General features: G+C 32.5%; 1 protein-coding gene across 1 annotated transcript; it reads right to left on the reverse strand.

Annotated features, from left to right (window-relative positions):
• On the reverse strand, positions 1-25,711 carry LOC148274142 (uncharacterized). The gene is made up of 7 exons (XM_088237555.1): positions 25,449-25,711; positions 9,380-9,704; positions 7,738-8,350; positions 7,353-7,542; positions 4,953-5,163; positions 2,533-2,660; positions 1-390 (listed from the first exon to the last, which is right to left on the reverse strand). Exons 2-7 carry the CDS (start codon positions 9,672-9,674, stop codon positions 310-312), a joined length of 1,518 nt encoding a protein of 505 aa, XP_088093681.1. The 5' UTR covers positions 9,675-9,704; positions 25,449-25,711; the 3' UTR covers positions 1-309.

Genomic DNA, 25,711 nt, shown 5'->3' on the forward strand with positions numbered 1-25,711 from the left:
GACGTTATGAATAACGGGAATATATTTATCAAAAACGAACCGGTAATTTTTCTTTACCCACTTTATTGAACATTTAATTAAATTAAAAATAATATACAACATAAATATATTCAAATGATAGTGAATTGCGTACATTGCAAAATGTATCTATTAGGTTTAAATTTCACAAAATACAATCAATTAAAATAATTGATTTTTTGGTTTAAGAATTGTGCTAAGGAAGTTTTGTTAGTGCCCAGAAAATAATTAGTTTGATTTAATTTTGTTGTCCCTAAAACGATTTGATACAAATTACTAATTACAAATTGATTACAACTCATTATGGTAATATTCTGTCGTAACTCGAACCTCTTCTTCGTGAAACTCATCGCAATCAGCCGGATATCTGGCCTGGAATGAAAAAAAAATACGTTAATTATTAATCATGTCGAAAAATCAATCGAGCAACTTGATAAAATGATTTTTATCAAAATTGATAAATAAAATGAGATTGATAATATTATGTGTATTTGCGTGTGCTAACTAAAATTATTTTCAGAAGGTTTAAAGATAATTGACAAATTATTTAAAGCGAATCTATAAAGCTCTGAAGCACTTAAATATGAACATTACAGTACAGTACAATTGTACTAAAGTCCTTAAAATATAGCTTGATTAGAATGACAATTTTTAGCAAAAGTGATGACATAACTTTGTGGAAGGAGTGATTTATATTGACACACGAAAAATCATTCGTATCTGGCTTGTTAATTTATTTTTTCAATACAATGCTTGACATGAATCAACATAATTATATCAAATAAGCTTTAAAACAAAAAAAAATCTAATTATGAACGACGTTCTTACAAGGTTACATCATTTTGCAAAAATGTTAGAGATGAGACAAATTGATCACAATGTAAATCGATCGAATAAAAAAATAATTTATACAATGTGGTTCACGAAAAAAGTATAAATGTCTTATTTTTTGGTGAATAATTGTTTTAAACGCACTATTATAGGCTTGTTTTTGCGTTTTTATATTATTTTTTTGAAAACAGAAATTCATGTTTGAATGAAAAAACTGAATAAATTCGATTTGATCGGTACACGGTCAGAGATCTGTACTTTACCTTCACTAGTCACATTAGTTTGACAGCTGTCATTTTAATCAAGCTATATTTTAAGGACTCTAAAACGAGAACTTCTGCACTGTTTTACACATCCAGAAGCCATACAAATGCAGGTCAGAATTCATCCATTAATAGAGCAATTGGCTTGCTGAATACGGCTTCTCTGCGGATAATATGGTTCTATTTTTCTGTACATTTGGGCAATTTAGCATCTGCTTTTTATTCATTAACTTCTAACTTTGTTTGCATTACGTGTTGGATTAAACAGGCCGTAAAAGAAATGCAAATGATAATGAGGAAGTTCAGTCTTACGGGAAATTGGATATAAAAACGTTTTCTGACGCGTGGTAAAAATTAAAGCATTAAATTGTACGACAAAGTTTCTTGATAATATATGAAATAAACATAAAAATGAACTACTTAGAACGACGTTAATAGTTCATATGAATCAACCAATGATAAGACAGTTATGAAAGATTTCAGGCTTACGGTACGTGAACGGACCAATTGGCAGAACTGACCGAGAAAAAGAGGAAGTGAACTTGAGATGTCACTCGCGGAGTAGTTTTAGAAATACAAAACTTTAAAATATCACATCGCTGATAATACGATATGCTTTATATTTTTTATATGGTTTTTTTTTAATCATTGAACTTCCTCATTCAATAAACATTAACTTTTGACGGGGTCTACGTTCAAGGCGCAAGGAAGGAATGCGGTAATATGTTTTGACGCTGCCCAGTTGAGTTTTGATAAAAATTAGCACGTATATATGAGGGTAGAACGGCAAAATCTAAAATCTAAAAAAAGTGAGATATTAATTGAAACTTATATAGAATACATTTTTTACAGTAATTATAACATTGTCAGTTAAAATACGGCCTTATTTGTAAGAACTTGACTTTTAAATTGTCAGGTTTGTTGCAAACATGGCAAACTCTACTTGAGTGTTGTAAAGTTGGAATGTATAAAATTTTAAAAAATTTTACACGACTGCTCATGACATAATCATACTTATGTCATCACTGCTTACGTATAAAATATTTACTAATTATAATAAAAAGTTGAAGTTAAGTATTGTATCATGTTTTATCAAAATTGAAGCGGACTGTGTAACAACTCACCATTGCATTTTCTCGTAGTACGTAGAACGTAAATCCTGTCTACAGTTTCTTTAGAAAGCTAACAAATTATTTCACGAATGATTTTATTTGGCAAATATATAAATCATTTATGAAGACTTACAAACAATATTATAAAAAAAATATTTATCGTCATTTCATTTTCGTTTATTTAATCTCTTGACAGCTTATATATTTAATCGTTGTTTTTTTGTGATTAAGTTTTATTTATTTAGACTACCTCCATTTATTACGAAAATAAAGATGGTTTTGGATTATTTAGTTGTGAAACTACAAACCTGACAGTTGCTGTCATCTTGAACAGCTGTATAAAGATCCCAGAACCCGTGCCCTCCCTGGTAACTGAGCGCAGCAGAGGCCACTAAGCTGCTGAACTTTGTCAAACCAGCTTTGAATCCCGGGAGACCTGAGAAGGAAAAAAAAGGTTGTGAAATAAATGCTTGTAAAAATTATCAATGCTAAACAATTTAGCAACCTACAAACAACAATAATGTATAAAATCAAAAAAAGATTAAACCACCTGAAAACAAACATTTCTAAATCTTACCAAAATTGTAGTTTTCCATGTCCAGACTATGGAATCTCGGAAATAATATCGATTAATTATAATCACTAACCATTTGAGTGTACTATTTGCAAACCCGGCAAAATCCATCTTTCTTTATTTTGAGCAAATCACAAAAAAACTGATACAATACTCCAACTTTTTTTTAAGATTCAATTTTTCATTATAATCAGTAAATATTTTATACGTAAGCAGTGATGACATAAGCATGATCATGTCAAGAAACAGTAGTGAAATAATAAATTTAATATTATACATGCCAACTTTACAATAATCAAGTAGAGGTTGCCATGTTTGCAACAAACCCGATAATTTAAAAGTCAAGTTCTTACAAATAAAGCCATATTTTAACTGACAGTGTTATAATTATTGTAAAAAATTGTATTCTGAATGAGTTTCAATTAATATCTCACAGGTTATAAGCCCTGTAGATGCCTAGACTTCTATATTCTTCTTTTCCACATCCGCTCCTAAGTGGAGCATGTGGACATCACCAGTTGCCTCCAGGAGACCCTATTGCCAGCCACCACTCTCGCTTCTTCCCATGTCAATCCAGCGCCCCTTAATTCCGCCGAATAAAGTCTACAGATCGTCATGAAGACCCGCAGGTTTGAAAAGAGGCAACTAGGGTTTAGGTTCTCCTGAGGCATGCGCAGCACGTGTCCAAGCCAGGTCCATTGCCGCATCCTCAAGACGCTCGTTATAGGAGGCTGCTGGGTCCGTTCTCGGACTTCAATGTTACTTATAAAATCGAACCACCCTTTCTTCTCAAGCACTTACTCTCAAAACTCAGAAGTTTGGTGTTTTGAGCTTTGGTAAGGTGCCAAGATTCACACCCATATAGGAGAACTTGCATTATACAAGAGTTGAATAATCGGCATTTTGTTTTGACCGAGTATAGACTAGAGTTCCAGACAACACGCATCATGTTAAAAGTTGTTCCATCAATTCCTAGGCGAATTGCGAGCTCTTTATTTATTTATTTAATTTAATTTTACAATACGCCCAAGGGGCATTTACAAAAAATATACAGAAGTACAAACATAATAAGTAAAAATTTAAAAGATAAACCACCCTTTTTTGTATACATGTAGAAACAATAAAAAGCATACTGCTATGCAAAATAAAAAGTGAAATATAAAAAATAGTAAAAAAGAAAAATATGGATATAAGAAAAGTAATTGAATTAAAAAGCAAATTGTAAATAACTTGTAAAGAATTTAAACAAAAAAATAAATACATTTACATATTTAGATTTATTTCAACAGAGAAGGAAAAAGTTTTCGAGAAGAAATTTGGAAGTCTAGGCATTTACAGGGCTTATGACCTGTCATTGGCTGGTTTAAGTGGCCACTTTACACACTGTGTAACATTCACCATTATGCCCATGTTTGAACATCCACATTTCCTCAACTCTTCCATCTGTTGACTTTTGTGAAGTGAAAGAGCTGAAACCTTTATCACGTGGGTGAGATTCATCCGGCTGAACCAAATCACCTACTAGGCAACGCCTGGAAACAATTTTCCAATTTTTATACTTCTTCTTTTACCAGGTAGTAATTCAACAATGTTTGATTATGTCCAAATGCTTGCAGCCCTGTAAATGCCTAGACTTCCAAATTTCTTCTCGAAAACTTTTTCCTTCTCTGTTGAAATAAATCTAAATATGAACAACTCCCTAGGGAGGAAATCCAGCCAGTCTGCAAGCATTTGGACATAATCAAACATTGTTACATTTACATATACTTATACGTATAAAAAAAATGGTATTAACAAATTATTGTTAAAAACAAATAATGAAAATTAGTTTACAGTAAGTATATATAAGATAATAATATAATATCTGGTACACAAAAATATTTGATACATTAATTTCAGAAAAAGATAATAATAAATAATAATACACATCAAAAAAATTGTATGAAAATGCATGCTTCCATCCTCAGTTATGTGTACTCCCAAATATTTTAAGCTGTCAACTTCTATATAACCTTCTCCTTAATGTTCTTCATCTCTGTTGTAATATGTTAACTGTACTATATATCTTTAACTTGGTTAAAAATGGAGTGACTCCGTGATCACCATTCTCAGACAAGACAGAATTGAAAAAATAAAAATGTTCGATCACGTTACCTAACTTTTCCTTTGGATCGTGCTTATTTATGACACATAATACATGTGTCTGACAGTGCGGGGACTTGTGGGCGAATCTGTAGGCGCGATACACCCTTAAGACAGGTTCGATGATCTCCAAATTCAGTGTATCCGTCAATTTATCACTCAGCTCGTTCTGGTTCACCGTCCTCAAGTATGAGCCGTGAGATTGGGCTGTTACCAAAATGTCCTGAAAGAAAAGAAAATTGAGTAAAAAGGATTAGAGAATGTTTAAAATAATGAAAAAAGGCTTTAAGTTGAAGTTTAAAGAATAAACCAGTTCAAAAAGACATAAATCCCCCCAACCAATCAAATCATTATATCTAAATTTGTTGCAACAGAGAGGGAAAACATTTTTGAGAAGAGAATATGGAAGTCCATGCGTTTACAGGGCTATGACATGTCATTGGCTGGTTTAAGTAGCCACTTTATACACTGTGTAACATTCACCATTCTGCCTATGTATAAACATCCACATTTTCTCAACTGTGTGATATTATGCGAGGGGTAACTCTTAATCAATGGCAGAATAGATGGGACATGGCATGTACGGGGAGATGGATGTGGTATTTTTTACCTTCCATCAGACACAGGATGTGTAGTAAGTTCTTGGCGTTTGACCATCATACTGCACAAATGGTTTCGGGACATGAGGAGTTTAGAGACAAGCTTCATAAACTTGGACTTGCCTCTGTCTCGAGCTGTGCTTGCGGAGATAACCATCAATCGGCCGAACACATCCTGTGGCACTGTGTGCTATTAGATGATGCCAGATATGAGATGCTGAATGTTCTGACAGGAGTCATGCGACCAGCGTGGAATGTGGATCTGATGGCCAACAGTACAAATTTTGCACTCTTCCGTCAGTTTGTCCGAATTGCTAGATATGAGATGCTGAATGGTCTGACATGGGTCATGCGACCAGCGTGGAATGTGGATCTGATGGCCAGCAGTACGAAGTTTGCACTCTTCCGTCAGTTTGTCCGGATTTGGGTATCGCGTTGGGAGCTCCTCAGATGCGCGGACGCCTAGGTGGGTAAAATATGGTGGGACAGGCAACTGTTCCTGTGGGATGCTCATTCAGTTGGGACTGTGCTTCCTTCCGAGCGGAACGCACACGTTCTTTTGTTTTGTCCTCCCCTTACGGGGGTGGTATTTGTATCCTCTGCCTCTGACCACCCAGGGAGTTCTTCTTTATCTAAAGTCGTTCTCTTATTGTAAATATCCGTGTTTTTACTTATGTTTTGTGTAAGTTATGTTTGTTATGTTACTACAGTTTTAAGAAATTAGTTTTGTATATTTGGATACGTTTATGTACGTAAATTATTTGTTAACATATTTTTTGAATAAAAAAAACAGAGGCATTGAGGGGATCCTGAGGGGTGGGGATGGCGTGTTGGCCTCTGTCCATACGTCCTTCCCCTCCCTCTTTAATCTGCATAGAGTTTGTATTCCTTAGGAATATTTCTAATTACTTTCCTCTATGCGCAGCTGACAGAGAGTCCCCCAGGACTCTATAACAGCTGCGGGTGGATGGTGGGCTTAAGGATCTCCCCTCAGTTTGTTGACTTTTGCGAAGAAAAAGAGCTGAAATCTTTATCATGGGAGTGAGATTCATCCGGTTGAACCAATTTACCTACTAGGCAACGCCTGAAAACAATTTTATATTTCTTCTTTTACCAGTTAGTTGATTCAACAATGTTTTGAGTATGCCCTAATGTTTGCGGGGAGGTTTGTTCCCTAGAGAGGAAATCCAGACTGTCTGCCAATATTTGGATATAATCAATACATTGTTAAATCATTATATTTTAGAAAACAGTACTTAACAAATAACGAAAAAGGGCGTAAAGTTGAAGTATTTAAGTGTTCAAGACAAACCAATTAAAAAATATGTATAAACCTTCCCCAACCAATTGAATCGTTACGTAAGAAAGCTGTACTAAAAATTAATAAATAACCTATTTGAAAAACGTTGTAAACTATTTTATATTATTTTAAACTTACCGACCTCTTCAAAATATTAGGTAGCTGTAGAATAAGAGTTTTTTTTTGCGTAAAATTTAAATTTTAAAGCACTAGATACTCTTGTTTTTGATACAACAGACTACAATAGCTTTATGCAAAAAAAATACAAACTTAATCCTAATATAACATCTGAAATCAGTACTGGAAGCTTAATCATCCACGATTCTGTATAAACCCCAAAAAAGGTTTCTCTCCAGCAGAGTGGTTTCCGACTTTAATAATTTGGCAAATATGCTAAAATATTTAGTCAATTTAGATACCGTTTGCATGATTTCAAAGATGGACAACATAAAATGAGAAATATATTCCACCATCAATCTGTGATTCAATAATGATTTTGAATAACAAGCTTACATTGACGTATTTGACGGCAGGCTTGACGTAAATGCTGACATCTGTCGGGGTGTTGAGGTATTTTTGCATGACATAGTTGATGATAGTTGAAACAGACTCCGAGAACTGACTTGGCTGGAGGGTGATATGCTTTGGGAAGCCCTGAGACGTCAAGAAACCGTTTACAATAAACTGACTGGACTGGAGATATCTGAAAATTGAAATGGAATAATATTTTCTTAAATACACAAACAATTTAGAGTGAACAACGAAACAATACCACACAAATCCATCTAGACATACACTCCTTATATACCATGTTAAATATGTGAGATTTTGGTTTCAAATTAGGTCGGAAATAAATTCTACTGTATACCGAACAAAAATAGTTTTTTTTTTAAATTACCTTTGTTGGACTTCAGGGTTAGCTACATGGACTGCCCATTCAGCTAAATAACTTGTTGCTCTCTTGATCCATCTTCTCCTGAAGGAGTGATTCTCCAAAGACTTCAAGATGACTTCAAAATCGATCTGACCGTTCTCATCCGTGAAGGTCTTTGTCAGTTCTCTCAAGCCAGCGTTTTGCCAGACAGTCTTTCCAAGATCAGAATTGATGAAATGGTCCCAAAATACGTGAAGTTTTTCGACTAAAGGCGGTAGGAACCACGCATGATCTGCGTGATTGTGCTCCCTCGCTGAAGCTTCTGGTCCACTAAACGAGTTAATTGTGTTCATTATTAAAGGAAGTGCTCCAGCTAAGTCTTCCATTACGTTTGCACCAGGTTTCTTTCCCTTATTCTGATTGCCCATGAAAGCTTGAGCTACGGTTAAAATTCCACTCAAATCCAAGCCTTCTTGGTCTCGCTTTTTGGTGGGTTTCCCTTGTTTAAGGGATCCCTTTTTCACTGGTTTTGCTACCTCTTCGTTACCTCCCACGGATTCTGCAAAAGCGCTGATAACAGATCCAAGTATATTAGGGTCTAGGTTTCCATCTTTGTTTGTAAAAAGTGACCCCAAACCTATAAAACCAATTAAAGAATAAGTATAACATTGTTCGTTTTCATCTTTAATTTTAATACATTGATGGCTATCCATAAATTTATCCATGAATAAATTATTAACTAATTTATTGTAATTTGTATTTCAGTTCTCTTCATCTGAAAAACAACGGACACAAATGATTTAATACCCACTCTTAAGGAATACATTTTATAGTGAAACTTTCATGGCGGTTTTTGAAAAAAGCGTGCTCAAATAATAATACCGACCCCGTTCATTCTCCTTCGTTAATTTGAAACAATTAATCAATAAGTATTATTTGCAAAGTAATTATTCGCCACTATCTGCTTAAAGAGGCGCCCTTCCGCACTATTTATTTATGTATTTACGTAAATGAAGTTTATTACATATTATTTGAGACATAAGTCCCAACTCCATGGAACTAAAGGTCTTGTGTTGAGATGGGACGAGCAATTAGTTGACACAAACACATGAGTATATTACCACAAATATAGGATCAAAAACACAAAAAATAAGTTAAAAAAACATATATATGGCACATCAATAGGGTAAACAGTAAACTCAAATATTCGGAAAATCATCAAGGAGTTTCTTACTCAAATCCCTACCACTAAGGAAAATTCAGTCCCTAACTCCACTCTTGAAAATAGTTTTTGTCCTTGAGAGGTTAATACGCTTGGTTTCATGGTTTTTGTACGTAAGGGTGACTCTATGAATTTTACTCTATGTGGCTTATTATTACTCTAAGGTACTCTACTTTCTTTCCTTGATTGAAAGCAATCAGAATGTTATGTCGAAAATGCTCACTTTCGTCCACTTGACATTCCATTTTGAAGGCTTGTAATAAAATAATATAATATATACAACGTACTAGTAAAAGCAAACACAATATCTTGTAAAGGCAAAATGTTTCTTTCGAATGACGTCTAGCTTTTTACCTTTACCGTTCTGTTTTAATTTAAGGGCTTATTTTTAAATTTGGAAAAAAAACGAACACAATTAATGCTAACACCCAATAAATTACTTACTGGATAAAACATCGCCAGTTGGATTCTTTTGCATTCCAGAGAGAGATTCTCCCTCATTTTTCCCCCCCTGCATCAGGCTTCCCAGGATGCCTCCTAACACCGCCGCTCCTCCGCCCTTCCCGGACATGGAGTTCTGCAGGAAGCCGCTGACCATATCCAAAAGGGGGTTTTGGTCATCATCAGATCCACTGTCCAAGTCCACGCTGTTGTCGTCTATACTCTGTGCCGTGAAGGCTGCGAGGGAGAGGATGCAGGCGAGAATTGTATAGGCGGCAAGGCTTCTTGTAAAGCGCATCTTGATTTAAAACCACCAATTCTAATATTTCTGGAAAAAAACAATAAAACAATGTTTGGTTTATACAGGCTTTTTCAATGACAACAAGGATATTTATAATAAGGGAATGGTCTAAAATAAAGAAGAACTAATTGGGTGAAAAGAGACTGGGGATCCGAAGATTTCCCCCGTAAAGGACAAAACAAGAAGGAAGCATAGTCCCAACTGTATTGGTCGGAGGGAGTCACAGAAATTGTAGTCCGATGTAGAAGGACGTAAGCTGATTTCTAGTCTTACTGGCAATAACTTAGGATTAAGGTTTTAGGGATTTCGGTATTATTTAGGTGTTCATGGTATATCGGCGGCCTCCGTAGTGTAGTGGTCAAGACGCTTGACTCACGCACGGGAGGTTCCGGGTTCGATTCCCGGTGAGAACACAAAAATTAAAATGTGATTTTTCTCAAGCCTGGGTGCTCTGTGATGTAATTCACCACTGTAATTAGGCCTCCTGGCCTGTTGTGGTGCAAAAAAAAAATGTAAAAAAAATATATATATATATATTATTTACTTTAAAAATTTAAAAAATATTTTTTATGCTACCAATAGGTAAAAAGATTTTTTTGCATTTCCTAAATACCAGAAGTGTTATCTCTTCGGAATGCTTTGGTATCACTAGGATATGTGTCTCTGTTCTGTTTAATTAAGTGACGCCACAAAATCACCTCGGAGTAACGCCTACTGACGTCGCTCAAAATAAACATTCTCGTTTTCAGTGTAGTATCTCGGCTAAGACATCAATGTATTTTAAAAGAATTGGTATGTTTTGGTTATTACTGATGTGGATACGTGTCAAGTATCTCCATCTGACACGGCTGCTATTTACGAAGCCACTACGGGTGGATTCCGGAACACCCCGAACTCTTCCGAAACACGTCGGGCATTTCCGAATAATATGCTCCCCGGACACGAAAAGGCATTAAAGATCAACGTTCTAATAAATAAATAAAAATGTACGTAATACTTCTGATAAATAGGTTTTTTAGCACTGTTTAAAGTAATATTTTTGATGAAATTTTCACAACTAATGCACAATCACAGTACATATGGGTAATGTATGTAATTCGCTTCATTATCATTATTGCGATTATTAATCAGTGTACGTAATTAGTGTAATTTTGATAACATACTCGTATTTATAGAATTATTTTTAGTACGAATTATTTTGTTCGACTGAGACGAATTTCAAATCGATTCAATTGATAGTGGAGGAAATCGATACGGCTTAAACATAAATAAGTTAAAACTGGTACGATAAGAGAAAATTGTAAATTAACTTTAACTACTTCACATAAATCAACAAGCGGCATAGTTGTAGAAATAAAGATGCTTAAATATTTATTTGTGTTTATTTGTTTACATGAAAATTAATGAAAATAATATTAATTATTAATTAAACTAAATAGACCTCCAAAATTTGTTGCAACAGAGGGAAAACATTTTGGAAAGGAATATGAAAGTTTAGGTATTTACAGGGCTTATGACCTGTCGTTGGCTGGTTATAGTTGCCACTTTACACACGGCGTAACACTTGCCATATCCGCCTAGATTATGCCATAATTATACCTTTGTAAATTTAAATACATTTTAAGGTTGTTTAAATGCCAATCTGTTAGGGCTTTGATAAGCCTGTTTGGCTTAAAAAAAAAATAGTTAATACAATTTAAAATAGTAAGAAAACGTAAAATTAGAAACATAAATCACAGTATTATACACTATCCACACAAATTATTTTAATAACTATCATTATCAAAAAGATTTGCGTAATATTGTTTAAATGCAACATTTTTAGATTTGCTATTTGACTTTTCATTTTTAGTTCATCGGGCAGTTTATTAAATTGGGAATAGCCAATATTTTTTACCTTTTTAGTCATTTTTTTTATTGCACCACAATAGGTCATGAGATCCAATTACGGTGGTGAATTACATCACAGAACTCCCAGGCTTTAAAAAAAATCACATTTCGCCGAACTTCGTTGAGCGAAATTTAGATGCATGAAGATTTTTGGAGTTTCGTGTATTGTGGATGTGAATATCACGATTAAATGTGTATTTAAATGTGTGTGAGCAGAAAAGTTTATAATATTTTTGTTTGTCGTTAAATATCTTTGACTTGGGAATCCCATTTCTGTCCAAAAATGTTTCGCGAGTCAGGAGTGACAACACCACTTGCTTCTTGAATGCTTACCTTTGCTGTAGGAACACGTCAACAGTACCGTTTAGGGAGATTTTCTTCATTGTTCTGAGGATCATTGGCAGAGGGGAAAAGAATCCGATGTTGATTTTATGATTTCCCACAGCAAAGACAGCATTGGTACGCAAGTTACGGTGAGGTACATTAAGGTTAATCTGAGCAAGAATATCATGGGCATCTATACAGTTAGATATTTATTTGTGTATAAATATCGAACCTAGCTAAAATCCTTCTGAATTCTAAACTGAAGAAATAAAAGTACTCTAGACGATCATAATAGTTCATTGTGAAAGTATTTGATCCGATTCTGAATATTAACGATTTTAAAAATTTACGTTGCACCGATTCAATCCGCGTTATATGAATATTATAATACAATAGAAAACTATATTATAGAATTAAATTCAAGCAAGCTACGAACAAACGATTTAGACAGTGTAATTGCAATTTTTGAGGATTAAAATGGCTTAGATATTCGCAAAATAAATCCACACATTTAGGACGCTTTCATGGAAATGTGATGATTGAATTAATGTTTGTAATAAAAAGGTATCCCAAGATCTCGAATCGTCTCGACGTTCATTAAAATCGTGTTATCGATTAAATAATTGAAAACGATTTCATTTATTTTTCTTGCAAATTTAATAGACACACAAATATTATTTATATTTAAAAAGCTGATATGTATTGACACAAAAATGATTTCTTTTTATGTACCGTCCCCAATGAGTTTTCTCTCCAAAACTCCTGGGAGTATAATATATATCTTGTTCATGTATTATATTTTTTATTAATAATACTTTTTTTTTAAATACCTTTTAAAAAAAGCTCATAGATCGTTCGTGGTAACGGGTGCGTTTCAAAATGATAGCGAATAACGCGTCTGTTTGAAACCGTTATGAGAGTCAAATTAAATTACTTAAACCACATTGACATTCTCATTTACCGTAAAACCACATTATTTGGCGCTATTTATGTATTGTTGGATGGGGTGGTGCATATGCCAATATATTAAACCCTCTTAAAATAGTACAAAGATTAATTATTAAAGTAATTTTAAAGAAACCTTCAACATTCAATACGAAAAGTCTATGTAACATATTTAAGGTTCATACAGTAGACACTCTTTATAAAATAAATTCCGTTATACAAATTTATAAAGAAGAAAAAAAATATTGATATGAATAAGTCACTCAGATACCAACATAATATAAAAATTCCTAAATTCCATACAAGTCATTGTCAAAATAGCTTTGTCTTCAAAGGTGTAAAAAAATATAATAATCCTCCCAATGAACTAAAAACTATTAAAAATAATGTATCAATAAATAAATTTAAAGTTAATCTAAAGAATTTTTTTGAACTGGTGTAAAAACAACATTAAATTTTAATTAGTATGAATGTATTGTTGTTTTATGTTTTTTCTTTATATATCCTATGTTTTTATTTTTCTTTTTCATGTACTCGTATTTAAAATTATATAAACTCTTATAAATAAACAACTAAAACAGTGTACGTCACTCTCCAAGCACAAGAGTTTTACAGTGATAACATTTACTAGATGTGTAAAAGTAGATATGTTTAGAATTTTACAAAAACATGTCCTTTTTATGAAATTTATGAATAAAAAAAAAAGTCAAAAAAATAATAATATAAAAAAATGTTTTCTTACACGCTGTGAAAATAGAGCATTTAATTGTACGGCAAAGTTCACGAAAATCATTTTAAAAAAAAGCTACTTTGAACTACGCCACAAGTTCTTCCTAATCAATCAATGATAGCGGTTTCCGGGAAGCAAACTCACCTATCAGCAGAACTCACTGACGAGAACTTGTGGCGTTACAGGCGGATCAATTTCAAAATTACAAAACATTTACACATTTTTTTATTTGGTTTGATAGTCTATTTACAAATAAAAAACACTTTTGTTAAATGAACATAATCAGTCTAACGCTTCAGGTGAGGACGCCTCCCAGGAGGGACTATGAAATATTTTAGAGTAAAAAAACTTTTTTAATAAATATTTGATGTCAGGCATGTCGTCTTCGCTTTGTGCTCAAATGGTCAGCGGTTTCAATATGTTTGTAAAGAAAAATCATCAGTATGGTCATATATGAAGCAAAGTGTAAACATATGCTAAAAATAAAAATCCTCAAATTATTACTCTCTAGGGAGTACAGAAAATTGAGTGTACCACCCCTAACGCAAAAGTGCGCGTAGAGAACGCATTTTTAACCTTTAACCCGTAAATACTTACGTACTAAATAAACGTACAAAAATTAGTACTAACAGTGATGCTGCGATGTCCCTCCACTTTTCCATCTGAGACATTGTTCCAATCCATGAAGGTACTGGACATTAGACATTTTTTTTAAAAGAGTCATTGGCACATTTCTGGTCATGCGGCTGCAAGAGTAGATCCCAGCAGAATGCTCGTACGAGGTTTTTCTGTCATTTGAATTATTTCATCCCAAAAACACGTACGACGTTTGCTCAGAGGAATTTCTCTTTTGTGGCCCCAAAAGTGTTCAATGTCCTGAATGAACATATTTTACATTTTTACTTTTTTTTTAACTTTTTTTTTGCACCACAACAGGCCAGGAGGCCTAATTACAGTGGTGAATTACATCACAGAGCACCCAGGCTTGAGAAAAATCACATTTTAATTTTTGTGTTCTCACCGGGAATCGAACCCGGAACCTTCCGTGCGTGAGTCAAGCGTCTTGACCACTACACCACGGAGGCCGCCGATATTAAATTCTCGAAAACGAAAGCCAGTTTCAGAAAGAGTGTACAAATCTAGATTTTGTCTAAGGGAAGAGACCATTGCAGGAGACTGTTGCGAGATATTGCATAGATTTAAATACTTTTTAGCGTGTTGTCCAGATGCCCTTCAAAATATATGTGTGTTCATGTAATAATATGTCATTATTATTATTATTTTTACTATTATTTAATTATGTACGTGCTTTCCATTATGTTGAATCCCAAATCAACACAGGGCCCTTGGCCTTATAGATTTTGGGATACGTTGTGATAATATTTTTTTGTAATATGTTTGTATTTGTATGAATAAAATAAAATAAATTAATAAATACACGCTTAACAGAGAAATCTCTTCGCGCGCCATACCGTTCAGAATACCAGCCATGCTAGTTTGTAATTACAAATGTGGAATTTGTTTTCTGATAATGAATTGAGTTTTTGCACTGATAAACTGAGTTTCGCTCTTAAAATCATGGTTGCTAACATTACCCAGAACATAATATACCATTAGTATCGTAAGCTATTTTCTTTGCTCTAATAAATATTGTAGCTTCAGACTAAATTAATTTATCTCGTTGGCCTATAAAAGATAGTTAAGGTGATTTTAGCATTTTGTGCCAAAGGGGAATGGCAATGATATAAGTTTAAACATCTTTGCGTATAACTTTCTGTTTTTTATTTTATTATAATTGAAGTATCGTTCAAAGCTTTTGATTTATAACAAACATTCAGCTTTTTTTCTTTTAAATCATCATTCCTGTAGTGTCTAATTATCGTTTCAATAATATTTGATGGCTTGTACGATAAGTCAAATAACTTAGCTAGATATTTCGGAAAATGTGATTCTGTTAACAAAATTCAGAGTTTATGTATTTTTTATTTTATTTATAAATCATATAACACAAAGTATTTTACAAGTATAATACGTTGAACTACATTCCCAGGAGTTACAACTCAATTCGGGACATAAATAATATTAACATTTAGAAAATAACACATATTGAGAAAAACAAAGAAACAAAGCGAGTTTAGCACCTTTATAACTAAATATAGCACAACAATAAATACGCCTAAAACCTTTTCTTACACAAGTTGAATCGTTTGAGAAAAAACGGTTTTAAGAATTAAAAAAAGTTGTGAATCTACTAAGGGAGATAAGGTCATTAACATCACATGCTATGCAGATGATGCTGCCATGGTGACGATGAAAACATATCCATCTCAGTTAGTAAACATCTGGATGCCTAAGAAATGTCGTATATTGTCGTACAATGAACACATGATTATTGAAAACATATGTCTTCTCCCTTTTATATACTTTTTATTTAATATTCATATTTTTACTTTTTTAGAATTCAATTATTTTTCCCCTCTCCTCCTGCATTCATAATAAATAAGTGTGAAATCTGTAATTGGTCTTACTTTTTTCAATTGTTCTTTTGTACCTTGTTTTATAAAAAGACTGTATGATTTCCCTGATAAATAAATAAATAAATAATTCGGATATACAAAACGTGTGTCAGACCAAATCATGGTGTATACAAAAGTGGCGAGGATAGATAGAAATTAAATAAAAAATACGAATAACCAAGTAGAAAAAATAAATATAAAAACCAAATAAATATAAGAACGTCAGATATGAAAGTACTAAAGGCAATCACAGGGAAACCCAAAAGAGGCAGAATCTAGAGTCAAGAAGTTAGACGGATTTGCGAGACCCATTTCATAGTAAATAGATTACTGAGAGATTACGTCAATAATACCATTAATGGACAGCTCCAAAATTTAAATTTATTTCAACAGAGAGGGAAATTTTTTGAGAAGGGGAAATGGAAGTCTAGGCATTTACAGGGCTTATGACCTGTCATTGGCTGGTTTAAGTGGCCACTTTACACACTGTGTAACATTCACCATTCTGCCCATGTTTGAACATCCACATTTCCTCAAATCTTCCATCTGTTGACTTTTGTGAAGTAAAAGAGCTGAAACCTTTATCGCGTGGGTGAGATTCATCCGGCTGAACCAAATCACCTACTAGGCAACGCCTGAAAACAATTTTCCAATTTTTATACTTCTTCTTTTACCAGGTAGTAATTCAACCATGTTTGATTATGTCCAAATGCTTGCAGACTGGCTGGATTTCCTCCCTAGGGAGTTGTTCATATTTAAATTTATTTCAACAGAGGGGGAAAATTGAAATAAATTTAAATATGAACAACTCCCTAGGGAGGAAATCCAGCCAGTCGGCAAGCATTTGGACATAATCAAACATAGCTCCAAAATTCCCTATACCATTCCCTACGAAATCCCGGCCGTTTGCTGTCTGCCCGGAAGTATTCAATCCCGTATTCTTACCGCCATCCTCATATGCAAAAGTGTATGTCCATATCTTCCATACATTTCACTGCACATTTTGTAAAATAAATGTCTAAAAAAACAAAATGTCTATGTCTATAAAATGTTGGATTTTTACAAGTTTTGCGCCTGTAAAGCGCAAGGCATTAACATAATATGCAGTAGTGGATCATTCTGATAAATCGGTATTGGAACAAAGTTTTCCTGAGACTCTCTCAGATGCCTCCCCAATATTATGCGAAAAATATAACTACATGTCATATTCCCTATTTAAGCACCCCAAAACCAAACCGATTTTGTTTTTTTTATTAGTATCAGAATATTTTTTGTGTGTCGGTATTTTTTTTCATTTTAAAAATATTTATCACATTTATATACTGTACGCCCAAAGACGGCAGATAAAATTGGTGGCTTTTAAGGGTATTTGGATGGTTCTAGCTCCCATAAGAAACAATTTATCAAAAAACCAAAACAATATGCCTGTTCTGATGAAATTAAAATCGGAAGAAGCGCACGGCAGGGTCGCATATTGTCGTCGCTATTGTTCAATATGTCCTCCGAATACGTCTTTAAAAAAGCCCTAGGAAACTCTTCAAAAGGAGTGAAGATTAATGGCACATATTTATTTTATTTTATTAATTTTACAGAAACAAACAGTCAGCAATGATATAATAGGATAAAAATATACAGTTAAAAGACAGATTGGTCTGCTGGCAAAGTTTCTAAATAAAAAGTCATTAATATTAAATTGTGGTACAATAAAAAAGTGTGCTTGTGTGAATTTGTATGAGAGTAAGTGCAGAGGTGTTTTTGTGTGTATTTATGCTTAAGGAGTAAGTGTTCAGGTGTGCGTAAGTGTGAGCATCATTAAATAGCAAGTGGGAGCGTATCGCAGCTAGAAAGAATGAGTCTTAATTTATTTTTAAATTTTCAAATAAATTAAGGGGCATGTTAAACATATCAATAGATGAAAAAAAAGCGTTTTATTTTATGCAGGAACGATAGAGGAAAGATACGGTAGAACAAACAAATTACAAAAATTAAAACATAAACAAACATAAAAAGCAATTTCTTCCAACCTACCCAACAGTTATATAATAATAATATATATTTTTTAACAAATAAAAATTGACTAAATATCTACACTTTATTATGTTATGTGTGATCATGATGTATTATTTTATTGCATCGAATACAATCGTGCGGGATTAATTTTATTCATCGAATAAAATATTGTAATTGCCTGTATCGTAAGTGACAAACTCGGGCTTCCAGCATACCTGCGTTAGAATGTTCGCTCCCTAACTCAACGGTACAGTTATTTGACCAACGTAACGGTCTTCAGTTGTCAAGGACGATCAGGATATTACACAGCCTTATTTCCAGGCTGAACCGTACCCATTTTAACAAAAAAAACTTCAATTTAAAAGTACAAAACACCGACAATAAATATTTTAAAACCCGGTAAAATACTAGGTAAAAAAAAAACCTCGTAAGAAACATATTTTAAGTGATAGTAAAAAAAAATGTTTATGGCATAAAATTTTTTTTTTTTTAAAACATAGCAAAATGCCGGGTAAAAGGAAATGTATTATAATATACCCGATTTAATAAAATATTCTATGTAAATGTGTTTACAATAAACTTCAGTACACACTCGCCAACAAGGAGAATGCATGCGTTTGTATTACGTAAATGACATAGGTAGAAAATACATTTAATATAACACTTGAATTTTAAAAGGACGTGTATCAATTTTTTATGTTCGAATTGAAATACCTAACTAATACTGTGTTGATTTCAATTGTGTACCGTTTATTGACTTACATATATCTGTATTCTACATTATTATTTTTCTAACATCTTCTAATCTTAAGATTTTCTTAATATAACTTATACGAAAAAAATCACTTCTATTCTTTCCACTGCAATATATGTATGTATTATATATTTAGTATACCCAAATATTTTTTACTAATATGTAGAGATGATTTTATTCATATTTTTATTTTTCTTCTAAAAAATATTTTTATTTTTTGCTACTTCTGTGTAAAATACCTGTCTGTCTTAATTTGTTTAAATGTATGTAAAACATGTAAAAGCCTACAAGGCATTTAAATAAGTAAATACCTATCGTCGGTGATATTCCAATACCGCGTAACTACCAATTGATTTTAGTAGTAGTGAAACCTAAAAAAGCGTTCCGTTACTACATATTTTTTATTGTATTTATTTATTGATTTAAATATTAATATTATTCATATTATTTATGATCACCAACATTCCCCTTTCGCACCTAGTGTTGCACAGGGTACTGAATCGGTACACCAAACGCAGCGTATCTTGATAGTTTTTTTTATTACAATGAAGTAAGATGATCAGTCTTACGCTTCAGTAGCTCAATCCCAAATAAATATCGACGTTCTAATAAGCGACCTGATAACAATTTCTTACCATGGTTGTTTATCGTATTCGCGATCACAATGGAACATCCGTAAACACCTAATATTAAATGTCAAAATATTTACGTTTCGCGACGTATACTCCTGCTGCGCAATTAATCACATATTTAAACGGGTGAAAATATGGAAAATATTCCAAAACTGCTGTTATTATATACTTATTTATTATTTATCATGCTATTTATTGCATTGAGCTGGCGGCTGCAAGCCAAATGTCAATAAAAGCAGTCGCCATAGTAATTTCAATTTAATTTCCACTTTTTTGTATTAGATACTCCTTACTATTTTGCAAATGCTATAAATCGTATTTTTTTCAAAGTAAACGCTTATTTTTCACCAGTGAATGAAAATGAAAAACAAACGGACACGAGCGTTGACTTAGATATTACACACGCGTTGACTTATGACTGCGATAACTTAAGCATATTCATTATTGTTCATTGTGATCGCTCAAATGCTTAGCATGTTTTTAAGCACGTCGATAGTTATTTGTGATTAAGCTACAAGTGCCATTCCAGGGGCTATGAAATATTACAAAGTAAAAACACATTTTCAATCAATATTTTTTTATAATCGAACCCGAGACCTCTTGGTAGGCAAAGGGGCGGACACGGTATGATTATATTCAACCAAAAATATTACTGGAGTATCAGAAAAACTATCAATATTTAGGATAAAAATAGCAGTAATTTTCAACTCACGGCTTTAAGTTCCTATAACAAATTTATTTCAGTAAAAAAAATCGTAAAAATAACTGGTTAAGGGTTATTTTAATATCATAGACATAGACGATAAGTAGTTAAATATTCTTTTGAACATACTTTGTATACCTTTTGTTTTGCACGTGAATATAATTTGAACTTTCCCTTTATTGATCCATTTGATTTTTAAAAAAATAACATTTAAAATGCGCGTCTTAAAACATACTTTTTTGTCTTATACTTATACCCGTATGCAGACACAAAACTTAAGGTGAGGAAAGTACATTCTAATCATGAGATGCATATGAATGCAGAGAATAACCCGAAGGTGAAGACAATAGAATGTACTTACCTCACCTTAAGGTTTGTCTCTGCATACGGGTATAAGTCTCAATAATAAAGTCTTATTTTATCTTATTTCATTTTATTTTATTTTATTTTATCTCTAATTCTGACTATTTTATATATATTCATATTTTCGACTCTTGTGCATTAATATTTACACACCCTCATTCCAATATAACACCCACTCACCCACCCTCTCACTCACTTACACTCACACAAACACACTAGTATGTATTGTACGTGTATTTAATGTATTTCTGTGGATATCTGTCATTGGTTTTATTCTCTGTATATTTTTTTGTTATATTTTTGTTACATGTATTACTGTTGATATCCCCAATAAATATAAAATAAAAAAATCCAAAAAGGTTTATTTAATAATCTGTCTACTTGTGTAAATATTTTTATAAAATACATTTTAAAAACCCGTATCTAAAACGTCACTTTTGTAAAACAGTCTGAAAGAAGATAAGTATTTAAAAACCTTTTTTGCTAAGTGGTTTCAGGTAGATATAACCTTTTACCTTTAATATCATAAAATATATTATGAACAATATCAACTGTAGTCTTTTACGCATTCCATCCACTTTTGGGTATCATTGTTAAACGTATTGTCTGCAGAGTGATTTTTCATTGTCGGATGAGCCGATCCATTTTACTGTAAAAATTCCTGTTTTTTCTACCTGCTTCTATGTAAAAAGTTGAATGGATTCCTTTCTTCAAGTCTTAAAAAATAGATACTGAAATTCTCTGTTTAAAATTAGAAACTCATTACTGCATATTTGAAAAACAAACAATAACTTTGACTTTTGATACTGTTTTCTACATCATACTGGGTACAGCAGTGGTACATAAGGCTCTGGCTTGGATGGGTTTTATTCCCTTTAAAAAAAAATACAATACGCCCGAGGGGCATTTACAAAAATAAAACAGGTAAGTGCAAACAAAGTTGTATTTTAAAAAATAAGCCTCAACACAATATTTTTTTTGAAAGACTTTTAAAAACCAAAAAAGCATACTGCAATGCAAAATCAAAAGAAATTGCGTAATAAAAAAAGATAAAAATATTCACATAATGTAATATTAAGTCAGGTTTATAAAAATATGGATTAAGAAAATATACGATGAAAAACAGCAGGTATATAAAGTAAATAAGAAAAATTGAAAAGCGAATTTCGCATTTTCCTTTTTTTTAAATACAAAAAAAAAACATCTAAAAAATAGAAATTACAAATTAATATTGTATTCCTGGCTACACTTTCTATTTTTTTCGTTCATTTCATTGAAGGAAAATATTCCTCTGTAAGTATAATGATGTTGTGCTGTAGTTGTTTTTAATGCTGGAATTAAGATTTTATCAGTTGTTCTAGGTCGCGTACTTACGTTTTGTGACGTAGAAACACTATTATTTATGTTGTCTTTAAGGATTTGAAGTAAACAATTAATGTTAAAAAACTAATAATTTACGTATGTACATTGTTTTTCTTAAATTTAAATTAACCTTAGCAGGTATTTCTAAACAATAAATTTGATTTTTAAATCTATGTATCATTTGTTTACCTAGCAGTGAGCATGTAAGTAATTTTATCTCAATCTACATTCATCATTATCATAAAATTAAGAATAGTCCAGAAGGAGCGTAGAATCATATTTGAATACATCGGACTGTGTCCAATAATTCCCCCACTTGGACACACTTTCGCCGCGCGCATACTTGAACTCACCGAGTAATATTGCCAGATCGCGAAGAATATAACCATAACACAAATGTAAGGTAAAAAAAGAAATCTGTTAATTTCTCTAAAATTTTATTGTGCACCCAGAAACATTGATTGACACAACAGAGTAAATAAGTAAAGGGTCATTTTTTAATCAGAGTAATTGAATTAATGAACTTTGAACTTAAAATATAAAACAAATTTTACTTGACATGAAACGGATATTTTTATATCATGTCAAATAATATTTGATGTTTTGAAGATAATGTCGGTCAAACGCCCACCACAGAGTTATTTAATTCGAGATTCAATTTTTATTCATTCTCTCATTAGATGAGCAAATTAGGGTAAAAAAAATACTACCCTGGCAACACTAACGAAATTTCCATTTTGTTTTTTTGACATTCTGACAGATGGAAAAATAATTTAATTTTTAAGTAATGCATTTGTTATATGCACATACACAGAGCGACGTCTACAAAGATACTAATGGGTCAAAACGTAAACATACTCATTTATGAGTAGTTGAGTCGCCTTCTGTTTTATGTGCGTATGCGGTTTTTGGACTATTCTTAATTCTATGATCATTTTATTATAATAAAACGTGTTGTTTCTGGCTTTCTTAATTTAAAACCTAAATTCTAAGAAGTCCGGCCAAATATGAAATATGTATTTCCTGTTATCAAAATGAGTATTTCGTACATTCATACAGGTAGGTGATTCATAAAACTTCTACCGTTCAAACAGGTAAAACGTCAAATTTCCAAGAATGTCTTGGGTAATAAAATAAATAATGGGTTGATTATTATACGTAACGGTTATTTTGCGAATCGGTAAAAGTAAAACTGTTGTAGTAACAACGGTTTTTTGTGATAATCGAAAATATTTCAAGTGTGCAAAAACGTTCGTTGTTTGCATACCGTGCGAAAAGTCTCGGGTTCGATTTTCGACATGGTTGATATGACAAACATATTTATTTTAAGAGGGGTCCTCACTCCTTACACTGGAACATTTCATAGTTCCTGGGCCCGTATTACAATTGAAAGTTAACATTTATCTTATACCAGTACACTATTTTTCATGGCCATGCGGCAAAACTTTAGAAGAACAACGGAACCAACCAAAAAATTTAAACCAGGTTGTGGTCCTGTGGTAGTGTAAACTCACGGGCGAAAGGTCCGAGGTTCAAATCCCACTCTAACACAACTCGATTTCCGTTTTTTCAGCACAAGTTATTTACAACTTTTAGGAACTGGCCTAAAAATTCAAATATTTTAATAATATTTTTTAAAAATCAACAATTTTTTTTAATACGTACTTTTAAAAACATCCTAATGACGTTTTTCCGAAATCACATTTAGTTTTTTTTTTCAATTGAGACAACAAACGCATTTGATCAATGAAGCAATATGCACCAGAAATGAAAATTTGCAAAATATCAACATCCTGACACGTATTTTACTACCGTGACAATTTAATTTATTTTTGTAAGACAATTTCCGCTGTTTTAAACAAAACTGTTTTACTTTTTAAACCACCTTTACTACATATTAGGCATTGCGTGAAAATATTTTTTAATCTTTATACTTCATAAGCCCTATAAATGCCTAGACTTCCATAATCCCTTCTCTAAAATATTCTCTATCTCTGTTCTATTATTTTAATCTTAATAACTCCCTAGGGGATTAAATTCAGTCCCTGTCTACAAAAAAATATACAAGCTCAAAATATTTATAACATAAATTGAGCCATTGAAGATAATCATGGTAAAACTTTTATCTAAAATTTAATTAAATTAAAACCTATTTTTAAAAGTAAAGTGTTGTGATATTTTTTTATTAACATAGATGTTTTGCATATACCAGAAAAAAAACATTTTTGGATCAAACTGATTACAGATGTCATATAAGCAATGAGTTCACTTCAGTTGCAATGGGCTTAATAATTAACTAAACGAAAATAAATTAATCCTTAATACATTATAATTATATAATATAAAATAAAACTGTGTTTTTTATGAATTTAGCAAATTAATAATGCAAATCAAGTTCTTAAATTGTTATAATTTATTGTGACAAATGTGTGGAAAAAATATGCGATAAATACGAGTGAAACGAACCACTAAGATAAGCCAAATCGAATGTATTGTGAACAATTACGGTTATAAAAAATAATCTTAAAAAATAAACTTCCCACTGTTATAATGGCCCTGGAAAGTATATTATTTAGGGACAGATAACATAAATTGAAAAGAGAAATTTGTATATCTGGAAAGGATGTTAACTAGGGATGAAATGACTAAGAAAGATATTGAAAGCAGGGTGAGTGCCGGGAACAAAGTGAACGGTGCACTTAAAACAACCTTGGCAAATAAATGTTTGTCACGAGAGGCAAAATAAGCAGTTCACAATGGAGTCCTGGTGCAGACCCTGATTTATGAGGGTGAATTATGGACTTGGAAAAACAGAGATGAAAGTAGGCAGAACACTGTCGAAATGCGATCTCTCAGACAAATGTCTGGTAAAACTATGTACGATAGATGCACAAATGTCGAGATCCGTACAGTATGTAAGGCTGAGATAAGCACTATCGACAAAATCGAGAAAGGAGCTCTGCGTTGGTTTGGACATGTAGAACGAATGGATAGCGAAAGAACGGCTAAGAATATTAACGATGTGAATGTTGATGGATGTAGAAATAGAGGAATACCGAGAAAGACATGGCATGACAAAATTCAACAAACACTTGATGATGGACATGTCAAAAGTCGAAATAATCGGTGCGCGTGCATGAGAAGATGTTTGAATGTAGAAGAAGCGAAATATGTGCGCAAAGACAGTGATATGGCGTTCTATCCTCTCTGTCTCTCCGTACGGGGAAATTGCGTGATAGTTTATTTGTTTAATTATAACTAGTTTGCAAAACAGTTCATTTTTGTGTTTTTAGGAAAGTTTGTTATTGGGCTGAAATTGGGATTAAGCATCATTATTTTCTATTATTTGAACAAACTTGACCAAGGAATTCACATTTTTTTTAAATCACTAACTTTGGAGTTTAATCAATTGATATGGATATCCAAATAGCATCAAAACATGTTTTTAATGAACTAATGTCCGGAAAGTTATTAAAATAAATCAATAAATCGAAATAAGCACAATTCAGCAGATTTTTTTAAAAATAAAAATTACTACGTACCTTATTTTTCTATTTTAAGTTATACCGAAATAATCCTAAAACGAATCACCGAGTCACAAATATACTTTTATAAGTAATTATTATTAAACACTTATGAATGTCATTTTCAAGTCAGCACTATTTTAGCAAAGTGAGCAGAAGAAATTCCATATATGGGTATAAGTAAAACACTATATGACGTGTATGCCTGATATTTAAATAATCGCTTAGTAGAGCAACGGGTTTCCCTCTTGACTGCGAGGTGAAATATTTTGTATTGAGTC

This window comes from Micrasema longulum, unplaced genomic scaffold (genome assembly GCF_059751315.1).
Source record: "Micrasema longulum isolate JH-2025_06_02 unplaced genomic scaffold, ASM5975131v1 h1tg001739l, whole genome shotgun sequence".
Lineage (NCBI taxonomy): Eukaryota > Metazoa > Arthropoda > Insecta > Trichoptera > Brachycentridae > Micrasema > Micrasema longulum.

Excerpts from the sequence above, each read along its gene's own strand:
- LOC148274142 (XM_088237555.1), bottom strand. The coding sequence starts at position 9,674 with ATGCGCTTTACAAGAAGCCTTGCCGCCTATACAATTCTCGCCTGCATC. Across the intron at positions 7,543-7,737 it reads AACCCTGAAGTCCAACAAAG|ATATCTCCAGTCCAGTCAGT; the intron begins GTAATTTAAAAA and ends TTCAATTTTCAG. Across the intron at positions 2,661-4,952 it reads CGATCCAAAGGAAAAGTTAG|GTCTCCCGGGATTCAAAGCT; the intron begins GTAACGTGATCG and ends TTTCCTTCTCAG.